The sequence below is a fragment of the Ochotona princeps genome, chromosome 3 (genome assembly GCF_030435755.1).
Source record: "Ochotona princeps isolate mOchPri1 chromosome 3, mOchPri1.hap1, whole genome shotgun sequence".
In the NCBI taxonomy this organism is placed as follows: Eukaryota; Metazoa; Chordata; class Mammalia; order Lagomorpha; family Ochotonidae; genus Ochotona; species Ochotona princeps.
The window spans coordinates 115,988,704-116,012,342 of NC_080834.1; the positions used below are offsets into that span (position 1 = coordinate 115,988,704).

At 43.2% G+C, this 23,639-nt stretch overlaps 1 protein-coding gene across 12 annotated transcripts in view; it reads left to right on the forward strand.

Annotated features, from left to right (window-relative positions):
* The window catches only part of PHC3 (polyhomeotic homolog 3), a 110,201-nt gene that overhangs the window by 81,396 nt on the left and 5,166 nt on the right, over positions 1-23,639 (forward strand). For 7 of the 12 annotated variants that reach the window (XM_058661114.1, XM_058661116.1, XM_058661118.1 and 4 more), the window contains 3 exons: positions 13,372-13,486; positions 22,383-22,515; positions 22,607-22,838. In XM_058661114.1, coding sequence (XP_058517097.1) covers positions 13,372-13,486; positions 22,383-22,515; positions 22,607-22,838 — 480 coding nt within the window. Of the gene's footprint in view, positions 1-13,371; positions 13,487-22,382; positions 22,516-22,606; positions 22,840-23,015; positions 23,144-23,639 lie in introns of those variants that run through there. The other 5 variants (XR_009245089.1, XR_009245088.1, XM_058661121.1 and 2 more) reach the window with 4 other exon arrangements.

Sequence of the window (23,639 nt, forward strand, 5' to 3'; positions counted from 1 at the left end):
CCTACTCCAGCCCCTGCACCCTCCATGGTAACCCCAACCTAGCAAAGGTGTACTCTCACAGCTCCCCAACCGAGTCTATTCCCAGCCCTAGATTGCGTGCATGCCAGTGGTTGCTCTGACCCAGTTGGCTTAGCCCCTCACCTGTCTAAGCCTTTGCCTTCAATGCTATGGCATAGTACCCCTGGGTTTTGTAGACCAGTCGGTGTAAGAGCCTAGTTCAGTATGACATGTGCTCCATCTTGATTTCTATTCTGTTTTGTGAGTTGAGGTTTGCTTGGCCCTGCCCGTTCTGCCCCCTTTCTGTTGCAGCTCGGCCCACCCCACATCCTATTTTAGGATGCACCTTCAGATGGTGCTGCCTTGACCTGCCCAGATTGCTGTTGGTTCCTTTACGTGTAAGTGAAGGCAGGTGCTATGGTCACACCTAGCTCAACCCATCACCACCCCAGCTCACGAGCTGACTTGTGCGACTTGTATTTCCACAGGGTTGGACCCACACTTCCCCCACAGAGTCTATCCCCAGACGAAGTTCTCTCGCGTGCTAGTTAGTGTCTTGGCCCTGCCAAGTGTGACCCATCCCCTGTTCCACCACCCAATCAGGTACTGGTAACTAGCCCTGCCAGACAGGCCCCAATCTATAGCTTTGATGTGGACTGGTGTAATACATAGTCAGTGATGCTTTATGCTAACAGCCCATCCCAGGATTCCTAATTTGGCTGGTGAATCAGTCTGGCCTAAATAGATCTTATGGACACTCCCCTCCAAACCATCAGATCTCAGTCCCCATGCTTGCCCGAAAGTTTCATGACCCTGTTACTGGGAGTCACCCAGAATTCATCTCTCACCTACACTAAAACTGGGCCTAGGCAGCAATTACATATCCTAAAAACCTCAGAGTTTGCTGCTGGGCGGCCGGCAGGCAGAGACTGGCATCCCTTGTTGCACTGGCCGCCCAAAGCCAAGGACTCGGTCACTGCCTTTCAGCAGTGGCTTTGGACTGAGTTCCCCTTATTGGGTCTGGCCTGGCAGGGGCACCCTCCACAGCCGCCACACTTCAGGGAGCTGCTTTTGCCCCCAACCCTAAGGCCCGAACCCCTCCCAAACTCGTCCTGCTGCAAGGTGTTAGCAGCAGGGCTGAGCTAGGATTTTAATCCCATCGCCAAGCTTCCCCCATGATGTATTTACCCTGAAGGAAGAGCTCTCTTAGGCCTGGAGAAAGCCAAGGAGTTGGTCACTGCCTTTCGACAATGGCTTTGGCCTGAGTCCCCAACATTGGGTCTGGCCCAGCAGGAGCACCCCTACAGCCACCACACTGCAAGAAGCTGCAGTTGCCCCCAACCCCAAGGCCTGAACACCTGAAAAAAATCCTTTCTTACAAGCATTATTCTGGTAATAAATTTTCTTCAAAAGTCCAAGTGGCTTGCAAAATGACTGAAGGAAGAAAAAAACATCAAAATGACCAATTTTATGTCTAGAATTTGCTATTTCTGTTAGTAGTTTTATCTGTTTCTTTTTTATTTTTAAAGATTTATTTATTTTTACTGGGAAGACAGATTTACCGAGAGAAGGAGATGCAGAGAGAAAGATCTTATGTCCGCTGGTTCACTCCCCAAGCGGCAACAAGGGCCAGAGCTGATGTGATCTGAAGCCAGGAGCCAGGGGCCTCTTCTGGGTCTGCCATGTGCGTGCAGGGTCCCAAGGCCTTGGGCCGTTGTTGACTGCTTTCCCAGGCCACAAGCAGGAAGCTGAATGGGAAGTGGAGCAGCCACATCCCGAACTGATGCTCTTATGGGATCCTGGTGCAAGCAAAGGTGAGAACTGTAACCAGTAGGCTACCACACCGGACCCTTATTTATTTATTTAAAAGTTACCGAAAGAGGAGAGACAGAGATAGAGAGCTCTTAACGGTTCACTTCCCATATGGCCCATAAAGGCCAGAAATGGGCTACATTAGGTTTCCCATGTGGGTGGGAGGACCCCAAGCACTTGGGCCATCTTCTGTGGCTTTCCCAGGTGCATTTGCAAAAAATTTAATTGGAAGCAAAGCAACTGGATCTTTAACCAACACTGATAAGGGAAATTGGTATTGTGGATAGCATCTTAAGTCACAGTGCAACAGTGCTAGGCTCCTATAGTTTGCTACTAAAGTTGGAAAACGTTAGTGTGTGTGTGTAAGTGTGTGTGTGTGTGTGTGTGTGTGTTAAATGAGGTTTTGAATTTCAGATAAAAATATTAGAGGTTTATTTTCACCCGTGTCATTATGGAGTTATCCTTCTTTAATTCTCATTGGGTCCCCACAATGAATATAAGTCATTTAGAGCAGCATATAGTATAATCAAGTCTGTACATATATTTTAGTTAACTTCTCTAAATAATTATCCTTAATGTTTTAGTATATGTCACCTGATGTTTGCAAATTTTGCAAATATGAATTAAATTTGTGCTTAGATTTTTCAAAACTAAACAAAATAATATGCTGGATTACAAAGTAAATTTTCTTTGCCCATAGTTTTTTCTCACTGTTAGAAGGACAGCATCTCTGTTACTGTTGCTGTTTCATAAACCTGTAGTGGATACATTACTACTTTTACTTGAACAGTGGAAAAAAAGTGATAGTGAAAAATTTGAATTTTTATTGCTAACTGCACTGAGTTCAATTTGACTTTTAAAAAAATTCCTTAAAAGAATGTCATGAAATGCTTCAAGTGTGCATACATGAAGAGAATTGTTTAAATAAATTCCCAGTCACTCTGTTAACAGCATTATCTCCCAATTGCCAACAATACTTGGCCACACCAGCAACATGTGTCTGTTGTGTTTTTTTCTCTGTTTCCTCCTTCCTACCCTCTGCTTGTTTTCTTTGTTTGTTTGTTTGTTTCTGTTTTTAAAAAATATTTTTATATTATATATATATATATATATATATATATATATATATATATATATGTATTTTTTTTTTTTTACTGGAAAGGAAGATTTATACAGAGAAGGAAAGACAAAGAGAAGGATCTTCCATCCGCTGGTTCATTCCCCAAATGACTGCGAGCCAGAGCTGATCCGATCCAAAGCCAGGAGAATAGGAGCTTCTTCCAGGACTCCCATGAGGGTGCAGGGTCCCAAGGCTTTGGGCCATCTTCATCTGCTTTCCCAGGCCACAGGCAGGGAGCTGCATGAGAAGTGGAGCATCAGGACCGGAGTTGGTCCCCATGTGGGAGCCTGGCACTTGCAAGACGAGGATCTCTTTCTGTTTTAAACAGAATCATCACCCATGTTGTAATTCTCTAGTATAAACATCAGTGCACATCTCTAAAAATTACATTTTTATGTTAGCGTGCCGTAACATAACACATACCAGTATTAATAGCTTTTTTGGTGTCGACAAATACCTAATCCATATTCAGATTTCACCGGTTTTTCAGAAAATGTCATTTTATAGTTGCTTGATTTAAATCAGCATCTACTTTGTAGGTCTACTTTGTGCCTTTTGTGTCACTAATTTAATTTGATTAAATTACACAATACACCCAGAGCCTATGAAACTGTCACATAATGCAAAATAATTAATGAAAAAAAATTACACAATACTGACTTTTTGGAGAATATTTCTCACTTATGATGGGAAGTAATAAAGGTAAAAGTGCAGTGGCCTGCTGGCATTGTGGCATAGCCGGAATGGCCACCACTTACGACTCCAGCATGCCATGTGGACATAGGTTGGTGTCCTTGGCGGCTTCATTTTCAGAGCAGCTAATGGCCTGGGAAAAGCGGTAGAAGATAGACACATGTTTAGTCCCCTCTACCTGCATGGGGAATCCAGCTTCAGCTCCTTCCTGCTGACTGTCCCTGTTTCAACCCCAGCCTTTGCGACTAACTGGGAGACTAATTCATTGGAATGGTGGGGTGTGTGTGTGTGTGTGTCTATAAATTTGCCTTTCGAGTAAATTTTTTTAAAGATGAAGATGCACTCTTTTTTTTTAAATTATTTATTATTTAACTTCATTAATTACATTGTATTATGTGACACAGTTACATAGATACTTGGATTCTCCCCACCCCTCCCCAAACCCTCCCACCATGGTGGATTCCTCCACCTTGTTGCATAACCACAGCTCAAGTTCAGTTGAGATTCCCCCATTGCAAGCATACACCAAACATAGAGTCCAGCATCTTATTGTCCAGTCAAGTTCAACGTCTTCTTAGGTATATCCTCTCTGGTCTGAAGACAGAGCTAGCAGAGTATTATCCCAGTCAATTGAAAGCTCCATCATACCATCAGCAAAAATTTACATCATTATGGAATTAAATGACATAGTAATGAGTAACCAACATGTTGAAAGTAAATGCGAGTTCCCAGCCACCTTCTGTGACCACCTCACCTATACTTCAATTTAGTTTATACACAACATATAACATTCAAAACATAACATGTTATACATAACATCATATCATCTTAAATTAAGGCAAACATGTGGTATTTAACCTTTTGTGATTGGCTCATTTCCCTTAGCATTATGGTTTCCAGTTTGGCCCATTTGGCCACAAAGAACTGCATTTTGTTTTTTTTAATAGCTGAGTAGTATTCCATGGAGTAGATGAACCATAGCTTTCTTATCCAATCCTCTGTTGATGGGCATTTTGGTTGCTTCCATGTTTTTGCAATTACTGATTGTGCTGCTATGAGCATAGGAGTGCATGTTGGTTTCTCATAAAACAATTGTTCTGGATATATTCCTAGGAGTGCTATTGCTGGATCATACGGTATGTTGAATTTGAGTTGTTTGAATATTCTCCATACTGATTTCCATAGAGGCTGTACCAGCCTGCAGCCCCACCAGCAGTGGAGTAGGGATCCCTTTTCCCCGCAACCTCGCCAACAAGTGTTGTTGGTGCTTTTATTCATGTGGGCCAGTCTTATTGGCGTTAGGTGGTACCTCATTGATGTTTTAATTTGGATTTCCCTTATTGCCAGGGAACTTGAGCATTTTTTCATATGTTTATTTGCCATTTGGGTTTGTTCCTTTGTGAAGTGTTTGCCCATTTCCCGTGCCCATTTCTTGAGTGGCTTGTTTGTTTTGACATTTTGGTTGTTTTGTAGCTCTTTGTATATTCTGGAGATCAGCCCTCTATCACCTATGTCGTGTGCAAAGATCTTCTCCCATTCTGTGGGTTGCCTTTTTACTTTGTTGATTGTTTCTCTAGCTGTACAGAAGCTTCTTAGTTTGATGAGGTCCCAATTGTTTATTTTGGTCTCGATTTCTACTGCATTTGGAGTCTTTTTTAGGAAGTGAGGGCCTACCCCTAAGTGTTCCATTGTGTTTCCAACATTTTCTTCCAAAAGTTTGAAGGTTTCTGGATGTAGGTTTAGATCTGTTATCCATTTAGATCTGATCTTAGTGTATGGTGAGAGATGTGGATCTATTTTTTTGTTTCTGCAGGCTATTAACCAGTTGTCCCAACAGCATTTATTGAACAGACCTTCCCATTTGCCTGGATTGTCGTTTGTCTTTTTGTCAAAGATTATTTGGCTGTATCTGTGTGGGTTTCCTTCTGGTGTTTCTATTCTGCTCCATTGATCTTCCTCTCTATCTTTGTGCCAGTACCACGCTGTTTTGATGACCACTGCCCTATAGTATGTCCAGAGGTCCGGAACTGTGATTCCCCCTGCTAACTTCCTGTTCTTCAGGATGGTTCTAGCTATCCGTGGTTTTTTGTGCTTCCAGATGAACTTTTGGATCATTGTTTGCAGTTCCATGAAGAATGTTTTGGGCAATTTGATTGGGATTGCGTTGAATGTATATATTGCTTTTGGCAGTATAGACATTTTAATGATATTGATTTTACCTATCCAGGAGCATGGGATGTTACTCCATCTTTTGAGGTCTTGTTCAGTTTCTTTTTTAAGTAGTTTGTAGTTTTCTTCGAATAAGTCTCCTACATTTTTGGTTAGATTTATTCCCAGATATTTCATACTTTTCTCTGTTATTTTGAATGGTATCTTGCTGGTTAAGTCTTTTTCCATCTTGGGGCTGTTCGCATACACTATGGCTGTTGATTTTTGTTCATTTATTTTGTACCCTGCCACTCTACCAAACTCTCGTACAAGTTCTAGCAGTCTCTGTATTGAGTCTCTTGGCTCTTCTACATAAAGAATCATATCATCTGGGTATAGTGAGAGCTTGACTTCTTCGTTTCCCATTTGGATTCCTCTGATTTCTTTTTCTTGTCTTATGGCTTCAGCGAGTACCTCTAGGACTATGTTGAATAGTAGTGGAGAAAGTGGACATCCCTGTCTTGTTCCAGATCTCAGTGGGAAGGGTTCCAGCTTTTCTTCATTCAGTATGATGCTGGCGTTGGGTTTTTCATATATGGCTTTAATTATGTTGTGGATTTTTCCATCTATGCCTACCTTGGTTAGGGTTTTTAGTAGGAAGTGGTGTTGGATTTTGTCGAAAGCTTTTTCTGCATCTATTGATACTATCATGTGATTCTTGTTTTTCAGTTTTTGGATGTAGTGTATCACATTTATGGATTTGCGAATGTTGAACCATCCCTGCATTCCAGGGATGAATCCTACTTGATCTGGATGAACGATCTGTCTGATGTGTTTTTGAATTCTGTTGGCTAGGATTTTGTTGAGAATCTTAGCATCAATGTTCATCAAAGAGATAGGTCTGTAGTTTTCCTTCTCTGTTAGTTCTCAGTCTGGTTTTGGGATTAAGGTAATGTTGGCTTCATAGAATGAGTTTGGAAGGGTTGCCTCTTTTTCTATTGTTTTGAAGAGTTTGTAGAAGATTGGGGTCCGTTCTGTTCGGAATGTTTTGTAGAATTCTGGAGTGAAGCCGTCTGGGCCTGGGCTTTTCTTTGTTGGGAGGTCTTTAATCACTGATTCAATCTCTACTTCAGTTATGGGTTTGTTCAGGTCGTTTGTTGCCTCTGGGCTAAGTTTTGGCAGGTGGTAGAAGTCTAAGAACTTTTCCATTTCTTGGTGATCTTCTGATTTGTTGGAGTACAGTGCTTTGTAGTAATTTCTAATTATGGCCTTAATGGATGCGGTGTCTGTTGTTATGTTGCCTTTTTCATCTTTGATGCTGTTAATTCTTGCCGTCTCTTGTTTTTTCTTTGTCAGTCGGGCCAGTGGGGTGTCTATCTTGTTTATCTTCTCAAAAAACCAGCTTTTTGATTCATTGATTTTGTGTATGGTTTTTTTTATTTCTATCTGATTAATTTCCTCCCTTGTTTTGATGATTTCTTGTTTCCTATTGTGTGTGGGGCACTTCTGCTGTTGTTTTTCCAATTCCTGGAGGTGTGTGTTTAGTTCTTGTATTTGGCGCCTCTCTTGGGCCTTGACATGAGCTCCAATTGCGATGAGTTTACCCCGTAGCACTGCTTTGGCAGTGTCCCACAAATTTTGGAATGTTGTGTCAGAGTTTTCATTGGTTTTCCATAAATTTTCCATCTTTAATTTCTTCTCTGATCCATTGTTCGTTTAATAGCATATTGTTCAGCCTCCAAGAGTTTCTGTATTTCCTGGGGCATTTTGAATTGCTGATTTCCAGCTTCATTCCATGGTGGTCTGAGAGGGTACATGGTATGATTCCTGTCTTTTTGAAGTTATTTAGGTTTGCTTTGTGTCCTATCATGTGGTCGATCCTGGAGAAGGTGCCATACACTGCTGAAAAAAATGTATAATCTGTGGCCTTAGGGTAAAAAATTCTATAAATGTCAACCAAGTCCAGTTGTTCTATTGTTTGTATGAGTTCTGTTGTTTCTTTGTTGAGTTTTTGTTTTGTTGATCTGTCTATTGTTGTTAGTGGGGTGTTAAGATCACCCACTATTATTGTGTGCATATCTATGTCTCCCCTTAAGTCCGTGAGTAATTGCTTCACGTAGCTAGGTGCGTTTGAATTTGGTGCATATATGTTCACAATGGTAATTACTTCCTGATGGATCAGTCCCTTCACCAATATATAATGTCCTTCCCTGTCCTTTTTGATGTGTGTCAGATTGAAGTCCACATCATCTGAAATTAAGACAGCTACCCCGGCCTTTTTTTCTCGTCCATTGGCATGAAATATCCGTTTCCAACCTTTCACTTTCAGCTTCTTCGAATCTCTTCTGGTTAGATGTGTCTCTTGTAGGCAACAGATAGTTTGATAATCCATTCTGTTAATCTATGCCTTTTGATTGGTGAGTTCAGGCCATTTGTGTTAAGAGTTAAAATTGAGAGGTTGTGATTTTGCCCTACCATGCTTGTTTTTGTGGGTGTTGATATCTGTGTAATTGCCCTTCCTTGTGTGGACTTTAGTGGGGAGATCTTCCTGTTTGCCATCTTTGCTTATGATTCACCTCCTTTTTTTCTGGATTTAGTGCATTTCTAAGGAGATTTTGTAGAGCTGGTTTTGTGCTGGCATATTCTTCTAATTTCTCTTTGCTGTGAAAGTATTTGATTTCGTTCTCAAATACGAATGAGATCTTTGCTGGGTACAATATTCTTGGTTGACAGTTGTTCTGATTCAGGATTTGGAAGATCTTTGTCCATTCTCTTCTTGCTTGTAAAGTCTCTTCAGAGAAGTCAGCAGTGATCCTGATTGGTTTTCCCCGGTATGTGATCTTTTCTCTGCTTCGTACTTGTCTTAGGATTCTTTCTTTGTCTTCATTGGAGTGGAACTTGAGCACCATATGTCTGGGTGAAGATCGCTTTGGGTCATATCTGCTGGGAGTCCTCTGACCGTCCTGGATTTGGGCTGGGTTCATGTTCCAAGTGTTTTGGAAATTTTCCTGTATAATTTCGTCGAGCACCATTTGCATTCCTGACTCTTTTTCCGCTCCTTCAGGAAGGCCAATAATCCTAATATTCGATTTTCTGAGGTTGTCGTTCATTTCTTGTGTGGTCTTATTGGCTTTGTTCAGACTTGTCTCCAGCTGTTTAATGAACTGGGTATGTTCATTTTGTGTGTCTTCCGTTTCAGAGATCCTCTCTTCTGCTGTATTTGTTCTGTTGGTTAGGCTCTCAATTTTGTGTTCTAAGTCAAGGATTTTACTTTTCATTTGTTGTATTTCTGAGGCTATGTGGTTCTTGAATTCCTTGAAGTCCTCCCAATTCTTCTCATTGTCTCTGACATATTTTAACATTTTTTTTTAATTCCTTGTCTGGTAGATCTTCTATGTCTTCATCTCGCATCTCCGAAATAGACATTGGCTTTTGATCCTTTATTGGTAGGGTGTTGGCACTCTCATCTGGATCATTACCTTTTCTGGTATTTCTTCCCATTGTGTTAGTGTTTCTTTTTTGAGAGACCTAGGCACCAGTGTGCTGAGGGGTCTCCAAGCACTATCCTGTAGAGCTCGGAGTCTGCAGGCGTGGAGTAGCAGGGTGTGGGAATTTTCAAGGCACTTTTGGTGCGTCTCCAGAACACTGGACCTCAGGGCGCCACTTCCAGGGCCCAGCGGATTCAAAGCGCACTCTCAGCTCGTCCCCTACAGGTATGCTACCACAGGGCGTGGGGGAGTGAAGGCACTCTCTGTGCGCGCCCCCTGTGCGCGGGATCACAGGGCTCGGAGGATTCTAGGTGCTTTCTCGGTGTGTCCCCAGTGCCAGGGACTGCAGGGCGTGGAGGTTCCAGGTGCTCTCTGGGAACGCCTCCTGCACGCGGGTCCGCAGTGCTCTCCTGGTTCGTCTCCCAAGCACGGGACTATAGGGCGTGGGGTGTTCCAGGTGCTCTCTGGAAGCGCCTCCTGCGCAGGCCCGCCCACCCCAGCGCTTGCAGGGGACCGACTGCCCCAGCGCTAGCACGGGACTGCCCAGCCCAGAGGCGTGCTTGGGTTCCTGTGGGATAGCACCGCCCAGCTGAGTGCCAGACCGCAAAGGCACGGGGGAGTATTCAGTGTGCCTTTTGCCTTTCTCCCAGACACAGTTTTGGCAGTTTCAAGGCACTCTCCCGGTGTCTCTAGACGCTGGAGTCTGGGGGTGGGGGAGGGGCGGGGAGACGAGCACCAATTGTGTTCAGGCTCTGTGCATGCCCCTGGGGGGCCAACTCCCGAAGCCTCCAACCCACCACTGTCCCCACCCTACTCACTCAAACCTCAGGTTCTTGCAGTCTGCCTCTTCGTCTGGTGGGAACCCTCGCCGCGGGTGCGTCTCCCGGCTACTGCGTCCGTTGCTGGTCCCGGCGGGTGTAGGCGGGTGGAACCTGGAGGCTGCAGTGGTCCTGGCGGGTCTTGGCGACCAGGGTGGGCGGATGCCAGCAGGTCCCAATCACCGCCGGTCCTCACGGCCACAGCGTCTGCGGGTCGGTCTGCGGCTTTCAGCGTCTGCACTCAAAGGTGACTCAGCAGGTCAGGAGCGGAAAGTCGTCTTCCCTGCCGTTTGTTTTGTTTTTCCCTGGTTGCTCTTCCGAGTTGTGTGGATTTTTTTGGCTCCACACTGTCCAGGGAACTTCACGTTCTTCTCCCTGTAGTTCTATGCTGCTCCACTTACGCTTTTGTCGCGTTCTAGCCCTCCCTGTCTGTGAGCTCTCTCACAGTCTCCCTCCTATGTCGGCCATCTTGTGAGTCTCCGAAGATGCACTCTTATCCCCATAATTCTAGAAATCAAAGTTCTTGTTTTTATTATTTTCCATTTTATACTTATGTAGGTATAGGGTTCCCCCCTTTCCTGCCCATTCCTCCTCTCTCCTCCTCCTATGCTAAAGTGTTTATAATATGCCCGCTTATGTATAGACTTAAGAGGAACATGGAAATCTGTGTAGAAAGCTTCCCAGCAGAGTGTGACCTTATGATTTATAAGATAATGGACATCAGCATATGCTCGTCTGAGCTAGAATCTGAAAAGTATATACAGAAAGCAGTAAAAGCTCCAATTCATTTAAGCACCTTCTTGTCTAGTCTGAAACGAGGACTCTCCATAACAAAAAGATAATTAAGTTTTAAATGAATTGAATTTAGGATTTGAAACTGTTGAGATTATTTCCGGTTTGGTGATTTTTCCCGGCACAGGTGAGATTCAATATAGATCTTGGATGTTTCAATAAAAATAAATCTTAAAAATTGGAGATAAAAGGCAGGAATATTGTTGCAGGGTGGAAGATTGTGAATAAATGCACTGGACTGTGCTGGCGCTGCAGATTTTGCAGGACTGCATAGATGGAGGATTGACTAGGGAAACAGGAGAAAGGCAGCCGGCTGTGTCAGACTCTAGAGCCCCTTCAAACATGTGACATGTTAAAAATGGAATTGAACATTAGAATAGGAATTCTTAAATCTTTGTCATCGCTCACTTAGTAGAAATAAAACTAATATTTCATTTTTGCTATTAGTCTCAAGTCATAACTGATATCCCCCCTCTGTGACAAATTTGGAAAAAAAAGCATTTTCTTCTCCTTGTTGCATGTTGACATGTTAACTCAATAAAAACCCTTTGAAAATATCCTTTAGCTTAGCATGTTCCTGGAACAGTTTGAGGAGTTGTCATCAGGACTGTATCCATGGTGTTGGTGGTGTTCTGACCTTGGCAGGCTGTTCAGGATTTGGATGTCTGCATGAATAAGTAAAACCAGAGCTGCTGGAGGCTGCGTCCAGGCCACAGGACTGTGCTGGGGCAGTTCTGCAGACACTGCAGCTGTGGGGGAGCCATCACTAGGCTTTGAAAGGGGCAATTTTTACTTGTTTTGAGACACTTTTCCTCATTGCTTTTAAAGACTTTTAAAGACTTACTTGTGAAGGGAAAGCTGAGACTTTCCTTAAAATGGTCACCTGTTAATATATGATTTCATTATTCAGTATCATGTATTTAGATGTCCAATATTTAACCAATATTAAATATTATTTCACAAACTTTTCCAAATAGTTCTTGCTTCTTTCACTTAACTGACCACTTTACATCTGCTTCTGTAATAAAACGAGTAATTTGTGTACCTGAGCTTCCTAAATACTTACCCTCTGTGTCTCCATTTCCTGTTGCTGTCTGAACTTAGCAGGACTTTGTAATAATGAGTAACACAGCAAGAGCTCATGGCTGAAAGTTTCATTTGTTGATTGCTTTTGTTGCCTATTTTATAATCACTGACAAGGTAATGATGCAAGAAATAAGCAAAATATGGTTGGATTAAGAAGTTAATCGGGGGCCTGACATGGTAACCTAGCGGCTAAAGTCCTTGCTTTGCATGCGCCGGGATCCCATATGGACTCCAATTCATATCCCGGTGGCCCTGCTTCCTATGCAGTTCCCTTCCTGTCCCCAGGGAAAGCAGTTGAGGATGGCCCAAAGCCTTGGGACACTGCACCCATGTGGGAGACCCAGAGGAGCTCCTGGCTCCTGGTTTGGATCAGCTCAGCTCCGGCCATTGTGGCCACTTGAGGAGCCAATCAATGGACAGAAGATCTTCCCCCTGTCTCTCTTCCTCTCTGTATGTCTGACTTTCCAATAAAACTAAACTAAATCTTAAAAACAAATGAATACTACATTTTATTAAGGAACATGGTGATGTTGAAGTTGCAGCCTGCTGTGGCAAGCCAACTGCATCAATTTTTGAAGCAAAAACTAATCTCATTCATGGTCTGATTGAAGAGCATACATGATAGCCAACAGTTGGTTCAGTTTCCACAATTCTGACTTAAAATCAAGAATGGACTTGAACTGATATGGGATGCCAATGGCACGAGCACAGCCTAAGCTGCTGTGGCACCATGCCCACCTCTTCCTATCTTAAATCTTTAAACAGTGTGTGTTGTTCTCCCCAGATACGCAAGTTCTTTAGCAGTGGGTTAAATGGTTGGTATTGTTGCTTACTGTGTCAAGCTTGATGAAGCTTCTCTTGAAATGTAAAATTTCTATTTGTTTTAGATATAATTGCATTTTCCAGTAACTTTGTGAAACATATACTCTCAAAATAAATTTTTATGGGTGTCTTACATGTTCCTCTAAAACCAGGTGTGTAAGAATTGGCCATTTTGAACTTCATTCTCTACTGTTAAGGATTCCCTCCCATACATCCACTTCATATGCTTTAGTATGCTTCCTGGAGGTTTTCTTCTGGAGGTAGCAGCTAAGTGTTATTCAGCCTCATTTCCCTTTTGATGCTTATAGAGTTCTTGCAAATTTTGGACATGGTAAATTTTTAGCAAAATGAATTTTTTAAAAATGTTGTACTGACATAGGAAAAAAATGCCATATAATTTTTTTTGTTTGTTTTTGCAGAAGCAAGAGGGAATTTGGTAGAAGTAGTTGTCCTGGAAGGCTTTTGTTTAGCTCTGCCAAATTCAGAATTAAAGGCCATTGATCCGCAGGCCATGTCCAACCTGTCAGAGAGGCTGAAAGGAAACGTTGTACAATTCACTTTTTGGTATCTTTCTGCTTTGTTTCCTTCTTTTTAGAGACATTAGAAGAAATGGATAGTGAATTGCTCAAGTGTGAATTCTGTGGAAAAATGGGCTACGCTAATGAGTTTTTGCGGTCCAAACGGTTCTGCACTATGTCCTGTGCCAAAAGGTATTTCTGTGCTCTTCAATTTTCTGAAGGACAAATCAATAACCACTATAATGAAACCAAAAAGTCTCAGATAGTTTATGAACAAGCATATGTGTCATCATATGAAGAATAACAGAAAGAGCTATTCTTTGGAACTACTTTGGTATTTATTTGCTAGATTTCGCTCTGTGAAAATTGCATATTCATAACAGTAAGTTTTACTGTATCATCTTCAAGAAACAATCAAAGTATGCTTAAGATGCTTTCAACAAAATGCGTTACTAGTCCTTAAAGATATTAAAGTAATATTCAACCGATTGCTTCTATCAGTATCGAAATACTGATTTTTACTTTAAGTTGTTTTCATTTTTTGAATTATTTCCTCTTTTTTCAGTTTTCTAAATGAAATAGCTATCCCATACGTTCCCCCACAGTGTTAGTATTATCAAATAGCAAAATACCTGTCTTTTCTAAGTTCATAGTTAAAGTAATAGTTATTGTAAGTAAGTGGTATTAGTTGCAAAAAAGTATTTAGTCTCTAATCTTAGACTACTCATCTTTAATTCTGATTTAAAGAACAAATCCTGAGCTCTGAGTTACAAATCCTGATAATACACAGATGAAGTTGAAGTGTATTTTAGGTTAATTATTTTGAAGTTTGTTCTCGGTCCAAAAAATGATTATTCTCAAGAAGTTTATTATCGTAATTGTATGCATCTAGGAATTACATTTTATTTCGTAGGAGGGTTACTTTTTATTTCTTAAGATTTATTTGTTTTGTTTTGATGCAGCATGATAGCCTAGTAGCTAAAGTGCTAGCCTTTCATGCACCAACATCCCATATAAACACCAGCTCATGTCCTGGCTGCCCTACTTCCCCTCCAGCTTCCTGCTTGTAGCCTGGGAAATCAGTCGAGGACGGCCCAAAGCCTTGGGATCCTGCACCTGTACGGGAAACCTGGAAAAAGCTCCTGGCTCCTGTCTTCAGATTGAATCAGCCCCAGCCATTGAGTCCACTTGGAGAGAACCAGAAGGAGAGACAGAGAGATGGAAGGGAAGTGGGGCAGCTGGGGCATGATCTGGCACCCATGTGGGATCCTGGCGCATGTAAGGCAAGGACTTTAGACACTAGGCTATTGTGCCTGGCCCAGTGGGAGAGTCTCTTACCTGCTGGTTTACTCCCAAAATGCTCACAGTAGACAAGTTGGAAGCCAAAAATTCAATCCAGGTCTCCATGTGGATGGCAGGAAGCCAGCCCCATGAGGCCTGACCTGGCTCTCAGATCTCAGGATGCAAGATTAGAGGTCAGAATCGGGATATTCTGATATTGGAATAGGCATCCTAGCTGGCTTCCTGATAGCTACAACAAATGCCCACTCTCACACATGGAATTGCTTGCTTGAATGTTTTATTTTGCATAGATATCACCAAAGTATACTTAACAAAACTTAATTAATATAACAATTTTCCTCCAAAGTGAATTCATTATTTCATTGGTGAGTGTTTAAATTTTCTTTCATGCTATTTATAGTCCTAAAGTCAAATTATGTAGCTCAAATTTTCTGGTCTACTTAATACTACAAAAAGAAAAACAGCTGTCTAATTTTAAGTGACTAGAAACTCCAAGAACTTGGGAAAAGTACTGTATTTCAGGAAATCTTACACTTCCTGCCCGTTTTATAAAATTCTAAAACATGTAACACTACCTTCATTTTCTTCCAGGAGATAATAACTGTTCAGTTTTCACATTATTACCCTGTATGTAGGTCTCTGTTTAGTTCGTTGGGACCCTAACTTAAGGCAATACTGATAAGAAGGAAGCAAAGTTAGGACAGAGAAGAGTTGCTGGTATTTCTCTGCTTAGTTCTCTACCGTACAAGAATATTTAGGAGCTACAAGTCAGGTACAAAGTGAATCTGTCTGTTCTGTTGTCAGTGAGTGTAGTAGTTTTATCAATGATAACATAGAAATCACAAATTATTTTGTTGAGGCTAGTAGTAAATGCAGAATAAATAAAGAACGGGCCCGGCACGATGGCCTAGCAGCTAAAGTCCTCGCCTTGAATGCACCGGGATCCCATATGGCTGCCAGTTCTAATCCTGGAAGCTCCACTTCCCATCCAGCTCCCTGCTTGTGGCCTAGGAAAGCAGTAGAGGTTGGCCCAAAGCCTTGGGACCCTGCACCTGCATGGGAAACCTGGAGGAAGTTCCTGGCTTCTGGCTTGCCATGCAGGTGCAGCACCAGCCGTTTTGGTCACTTGGGGAGTGAATCATTGGACAGAAGATCTTCCTCCCTGTCTCTCCTCCTCTCTGTGTATCTGCCTTTCCAATAAAAATAAATTAAAAACAAAGCAGAAATTTTAACATGTATTTTTTTAATTTGAATAGTGCAGATACTCAGATTTTTTTTTCAAAGATTTATTTTATTTTTTGTTGGAAAGTCAGATACGCAGAGCGGAAGAGACAGAGAGGAAGATCCTCTGTTTGCTGATTCACTCCCCAGTCAGCCACAACAGTAGGAGCTCTGCTCATCTGAAGCCAGGGTCCCGGAGCCTCTTCCGGGTCTCCAATGCGGTTACAAGAGGACAACCCCTTGGTACATCCTCGACCACTTTTCCAGGCAACAAGCAGGGAGCTGGATGAGAAGCGGGGCTGTCAGGACACACACCGGCCCCACATGGCCTCCCAAAGCGTTCAAGACAGGGTCTTTAGCTACTAGGCTATCATGCCAGGCCTGAGAGAGATCTTTCATACTTGATTTACTCCTGAAATGGCAAAAACTCAAATGACTAAAATGGCCAGGGCTGGGCCAGGCTAATGCCAAAGAGATAGGAGTTTCATCCATTTTCTGTTGCTTTCCCAGGTACATCTGCAAAGAACTGAGTGGGAAGTGAGGCAGTCAGGGCAAGAGCCAGCATCCATATGGGATGCAGGTTTTGCAGACAGTGTCTTGACCTGATGTGCTGTAGCGCCAGGCCCTGCAGAAATGTTTTGAATTATCTTACGGTAAAAAGAAATGGCCAGGGCCCATTGCAACTGCCTAGTGGCTAAAGTCCTCGTTTTGCATATGCTGGGATCCTATATGGGCACCAGTTTGTATCCTGGCTGCTCCACTTCCCTTCCAGCGCCCTGCCTGTGGCCTGGGAAAGCAGTTGAGGACAGCCTAAAGCCCTGGGACTTGACCTGCATGGGAGACCTGAAAGATGCTCCAGATTACTGGCTCCTGACTTTGGATCAGCTCAACTCTGGCCATTGTGACTACTTAGGGAGTGAACCACCAGATGCAGGATCTTTCTCTGTCTCTCCTTCTCTCTGTAAATCTGCCTTTCCAATAAAAATAAATATTAAAAAAAAAGAAATGACTATTAGGACACTTGTGCTATGGGGGTTAAATAGCGTGTTTATTTTTAGGTGACTCCTTATTTCCACTTCTCAGGGTTCTCATAAAACATAGGTGAGAAAGATTTATTTTGATATCTGTATATTTGTCCTAGAATAGTTATCAGTAGTGGAGTTAATTTGGATTTATCCTTGTAGTTTTCTTAGACCAGAAGAGTTCTAAACATAAGAAATTACAAACACGGCTCGGCATGGTAGCCTAGTGCTAAAGCCTTGTATGTGCCAGGAGTCCCTCGTGGGCACTGGTTTGTATCCCTGTTGTTCCACTTCCCATCCAGCTCCCTGGGAAAGCAGACTAGGATGGCCCAAAGCCTTGGGACCCTGCACTCTCGTGGGAGACCAGGAAGAAGCTCCTGGTTTCTGGCTTCAGATGGGCTCAGTTCCAGCCATTGTGGTCACTTGGAGAGTGAACCAGTAGATGGAAAATCTTTCTTTAGTTCCTTCTCTCTATAAATCCGACTTGCATATTAAAAATAACATTTTTTAAAAGAGATTATAAACAGTTTTATAAGTGGGGTCTTAGCTTATGGGAAATAAACTTAAATTCGTACCAAAAATTATGAAATCCACTCAGAGATTTTTCCGTTTTTTTTAAAAAAGAGAAGAATCAGGAATGCAAAACGTATCTTCCACTTATGGTTCACTCTGGATAATGGTCCCTGACAGCTGAAATTTGGTCGTGGCAGAGCCAGGAGCCTGGAACTCCATCCTGGTCCTCTAAGACGGTGGCTGAGGCTAAAGAACCTGGGCCACCTGCCATTCTGCCCAGGCAAGCGAGCAGAGAGCTGGAGCAATCAGAAATAGAGCGTTTGGGGCTGGCTTCTTCCCAACATGCTTTTTTCATGAGCTTTTTGAAGATACCTTGCATTTTTCTTAGTCATATTACAGCTTTTCAGGAAGTTGTTTCTTAGATAATTTCCCCTCACTGTTCTTTCTAGGGAGTGTTTGGAAAATTTACCCAGGCTGGGTTCTTTTATTTATTTATTTATTTATTTAACTTCTGAGCTAAGAAATGGTGATGGCATTTGTTTGGTTTAATTTTAGGTGGTTGGGGGGAGAAATGTGGGGCTAGGCATTACTGAATTCAGTGATTAAAGTGCCACAGTGATGCCTGTGATCGTGTCACTGTCGGGTTTGAATCCCTGCTCTTCATCATAGGTGGTCTTCCTGCTAATGTGCCCTGGGATGCCGCAGAGATTGGTATACATAGTTGGATCCCTGCCATCCACATGGGAGACCTAGACTGTGTTACCAGCTTCTGGCTTCAGCATGACCCAGGTTCAACTGTTGCAGGCATTTATGAAATGAACCAGTAAATAGGAGATATATCTGTGTCTTTCTTTTTCTTTGTCTTTTAAGTAAGTGAAAATTAAGGTGTTTTTTGTTAAATATAAAGTTTTTTATTTTAAAAATATAAAAAGACAATTTTGTGATTCATGACAAAGATGTGGCATTCATGTTCCATTTTTAGAAATGGTATTGGAATACAGTCATGCTTGTTCAATATCTTCTATAGCTGCTTTCATATTACAGTGGCAGGGTTGAGTAGTTATGCCAGAAACTTGTTAAACCTAAAATATTTACTGTCTGGCCCTTTTTAGAATATATTCATCCTCACCCCTTCCCCATCTTCTTAAGGGCTTCTTAAGCCATTAACTGAAATAGAACTCTTTTATAAAAAGACTGTGTTAAAAATATCAGATAAAATATTTTGGCAAGAGTCAGGTGAGTATTTTAGCCCATTTTAAAGAACGACAGGATTGGTGTTTGGTCTGAGGCCAGGATGCCCATGTCCGTATCCGAGTGGCCAGATACAACTCCTGCCTGGGGCTCCCAGCTTCCTGCCCATGCTGCAGACCGAGTTCTGGGCTCCTGCTCTTGGTCTGTCCCGGTTCCGGCCGTTATGGGAATTTCAAGAGTGAACTGCCAGATGGGTGTTCCATTTGCCTCTTGTCTGTCTGTCTGTCTGTCTCTGTCTCCTTATTGTTCTGCGTTTTAAATTAAAACAAGCAAAGCTATTTCCTAAATATGAATTCCTTGTATACTTTTGAAATTTCAAGCTTATATTTTCATTTTTTTATTTCAGTAATATTTGAAAAATCTTTGAATAGCTGCTTGAGATCCTGTTCCACTGTGTTAACATCTATTTATTAATTTCTGGAAAAAATATTACTTGGGAAAAATAAGTTAGAATAAAAATAAGTTGGAATAAACATACTAATATTTTTTCAAGTCTTTTTGTCAGTCTTTACATAGTTAATTAGGGTAAAAAGGTTCAAGGGCTAGAGGAAAGTGGGTAAGACTATTATTTCCATATTGTTTCCTTCATGTATCTGAGGTAAAGGGGGATATTGAGGGAGAAGCCCCGCCCAGTTTCCCACCTACCCCAGGTCCAAGATGTGGGGCATGCTCAGACATTCTTGCTCAGGTGGTTTTGATAGTTTACCAGTTATGAATCGCTACCAATCTCGCCACTCCAAGCACGATGAGGTCGTTGAAGAATCCACTGATTGACATAGTCCATCATAGAGTCTTCATTTGCCCAGTATTTGGCTGCCAACATATAGCTGAGGTGGTTGATTGACTTGTTCTGTCTTCTGTATTCTCTTGGTTAGGGTTCTGAGTCCAGACCAGATTCTTGTATGTACTAGCAAGCACAGGGCCCGGCACAGTCCCTCGCCCCGATCAGCTGGTGGTTGCAATTGCTGGGTTGGTTCTGTTTTCAGCCCCGACTTCCACTGGAACCAATGGGTGTTGCAGTCCAGCCTGGTTCTGCCCAGCACATACTCAGCCCTCGCCCAAGCCAGTGGGAGCTGCAGGCTAGTTGGGTCAACCCACAACAACCCCCACCAGACCTGCCCCCTACCCTGGTTTGCCAGTATGTATAGAAGACTAGTCCAGTCTGTCCCACATCCCATTTGACTCTCGTACATGCTAGTGGGTATTGAAGCTTAGTTCCATCTAACCAGCTCAGCATTTCAGCCCTCATGGATGTTGTAAGGTGCCTCTCTGTCTAGCCACCCCAGCCCCTGTCCTAGTTTTTGTGCGCTCCCGTGGGAATGGTGACCCAAGAGGGAGGAGGAGCCCACTATTTCCCTCCCTTGTCTCTCCCATTCCCGGATTATGCATTTTCCAGGTGGTTCTGTGGTTTGACTTGACAGAATTAGCCCCTAGTGCCAGCTGATGCTGCAGCTAAACCCAAACAACCCTCACCCACTCTAATTTTGTTTGCACCAGCAGGAACAATCAGCCCAGCCTGGCTTTTTCCTGATCTAGGCCACATGAGGCCCACAGGTGTTGTAGCCTTGCCTCGTCTGGTCCACCCCCATCCCAGCTCATGCTCTCCAGTGGGAATAGCTGTCCAGCAAGGGAATCCCCCCTTATTCCCCCTGCTGGCTCTGCCACCTGCTTCCTTCCTGGTTCTCACGCGAGCTGGTTGGGCAGTGCAGTCACATCTGGTACAGGCAACCTCACCTTGGCATTCTGTATTGTGCACTGTTTTTTGTCGCGACTGAACCTGGCTCGACCCACATTCTGTTTTGGTGCTTAGATTTGCCAGTGGATGATGAGAACTGATTCAGCCTGGTCTGCTCCTGACCCATGCCAAATGTATGCCACTGGGACACTTTCCATGCCCTGTTCTGGGCTGTTTCCTATCATGCTTCTTGCGCTTACCTGCCATGTCTGTGTCCTGCCAGAGGAGTTGCCCAGGCTCTTCCATCAGAACCCCTTCCCAATACCAGATTTTGCACATACCAGGGGGTCCATGAGCCAGTCCTACTCACTTCACCTCCTGTCCTAGCAGCAACAGTGGTTTTTCCTGACTGGCCTTCAACCCAAACTGGTCCTTGCTGTTGGATGTTTCAGCCCAGCCACAGCTCATCCATACCCACATACAGCTCACACATGGCTCAGTAGGGGTTGAGACCTTGCCTAGTCTGTCCCACATCTACCCTGGTCCTCCAGGACACCAGACGGTGTTGGAGTCTGGCTCGGCTTAGTGCGTCCAGTCCTAGTCCACACTTTTGCCAACTGTTTTAGGCCAGTGCCCGGCTCAGTCTGGCCTTCCATTTGGCCTTGTATGAGCTGGTGAACGTTGCAGCCCGGCTATTCAGGATGCACATGTGGGTGCTGCTGCCTTGACCAGTCCAGGCTGTTACAGGTTCCTTTACTTGTGATTGATGGCAGGCTCCTTGGTCACACCTAGCTTAGTCCATTACCACCCCAACTCTTGAGCTAACCAGTCGAGCTAGAATTTCCACAGGGTTTGGCCCACACGTCCCCCACAGAATCTACCCCCGGATATGGTTCTCAAGTGCTAGTTAATGTTATGGCCCTGCCTAATGTGACCCGTCTCCTCATCCCTCATCATGTCAGGTAATAGGATATGATCCTGCTGAACAGGCCCCGAGCCTTATCATTTGCATGGACTGGTGTTGGGTGCTCTGCATTGTTCAGTAATTACAAGTTCTTCAAAGGAAGAGTTACTGTCATTGGGAATCTTTGGATTGATTCATATCCCAGAAGCACAGTGGGTTCAACCTGGAGCTACCTAAGCAGCAATTCAAAGAACCAAAACCCCAGAGCTCCCGGCTGGGCGGCCAGCAGGTGGAGCCTGGCAGCAAATGGCACACTGGCTGCCCGGGAACAGGCTTGAGATGCCCCGGCCTGAGACCCACCAGCAGCTGGGAGGCTGCTGGAAGTTTAAACCCCCAGGCCCAAGGTTGCGTGCCTCCCTGATCCCATTCACTGCCCAATGAGGGTGGCGGGTGGGCCCCAGAGCTGGCCAGTCATGGAGACTTCCTCTTCGGTGTACTCACCCTGAAGGGAGCAGCCCCCGGAACCCAGGCAGGCCTGGGAACAGCTCACCACATGCACGTGGTGGCTAGCTTCTGGGATCTGGGCATGAGACACCCTACCCTGAGACCCTAAACAGAATAATATGAAAATTAGTAATCCTCTATATTTTGCAGAAAGTTTCATTAGCATACTATAATCAGAAGATATCAATCACTTAGTGTAAGTGTCAGTATTACTTTGAAAGATAGTTTGTGATAAACAGAGTTCACTAGTTTTTTTTTTCATTTCTTTCTTTTTTTAAATAAAAAGTTTTACTTGAAAAGAATGAGATATCTTCAATTCATCTTCACTCTCTAGCGGCTGTAACAACTAGAGTTGGACCAGGCCAAAGGCAGAAGCCAGTCTCTCTACCTGGCTCTTTGACATGGTGAGAACTCAGTACTTACCCATGGTCTACTGCTTCATAGACACAGTATCAGCAAGTTGGATTGGAAGCAGAGTAGCCAAGACTTCAATTGGCTGGCATCTCAAGCAGTGGCTTAACTTGCTGTACCATCATACCTGTCCCACAGAGGCCATTTCTTGACAACTACCATAGCAAAACAGTGCAATTTACTTTATCAGATATTACACTCCTTATTGAAGTCTGTGGTACTTACTGATTCATAGTGGAGTGTTCCATTTATCATTTAATATTTTTTCTTGCTTGACTTTCTTAGGTACAATGTTAGCTGTTCTAAAAAATTTGCACTTAGTCGTTGGAATCGTAAGCCTGATAATCAAAGTCTTGGGCATCGTGGCCGTCGTCCAAGTGGTCCTGATGGGGCAGCAAGAGAACATATCCTTAGGCAGGTCTGTAGAAACCTTGTTTCACTGTACAATACCCTTTTCAGAAACACAAGGAAAGTGCAGTGCTGTATTTTACTTGTACTACATTTTCCAGCTTCCCATTACTTATCCATCTGCAGAAGAAGACTTGGCGTCCCGTGAAGATTCTGTGCCATCTGCTATGACAACTCGTCTGCGCAGACAGAGCGAGCGGGAAAGAGAACGCGAGCTTCGCGATGTGAGAATCAGGAAAATGCCCGAGAACAGTGACTTGCTCCCTGTTGCCCAGACAGAGCCGTCTATATGGACAGTTGATGATGTGTGGGCCTTCATCCATGCTTTGCCCGGTATGTCGTTCACAACTTTGGCCCTAGTAGTTTTCTTGCGCATTCACATCACAGGAACATTGTTAGCTCCATCCATACCCTTTGCACGAAAAGGCTGGAGAAGTACTGTGTGTATGTATAAATTAAGTGGCACTTGCTATTGAAATGTGATCTGTTTCCTCTCGCTTATTCCCTTAGCACAACTGGGTATTTTCTCATACGCCCCAAGTCGATAAAAACTGACTAGTCCTGCTTCTGCCGTGACTCCTGAGCCGGTGAAGATATTAAAGGTGCTCTCTTCTCTCCAGTCTGATTTCTCTCGAGAGGTCAGTAGAGAGATTGGATCAGGCGCTTCTTCCCTTCTGCTCTTCTGTATTTCTACTCTATTTCCTCTTTATTTCTTAATTTTGCCTTTAAAAAAAAATGAAATAAAAAGCACTAATTTTTAAAAGCATTTTTTAAAAGTTAAGCAAGCCTTTTAAAATACAGTAAAATTTTGATTTATTTAAAAAAGTCAACCCAACTCTTTTAAAGGAAGCCGTGTGCTTTGAATCTGCTACTCAGCATCTAGGGCACTTCTAGGATTTTAGTAATGATAGATAGAAATTTTCAAGCAGATAGCTGAAACTCAGTAATGATATTTGTTCTAATATGGAGGGTGACTTTCTCATTTATGTTTACCTTCTGTAACTCTTGTTTTGGTACTCTTTCCATGAACTAGAGTCTCTTTTTCTTAATGCAACATCTTGCATTTGCTTTTCTAAAGGCCTTAGTATTAAAGACAGTCACACTTTTGCTCCTGATGAGACCGACCGTGATTAC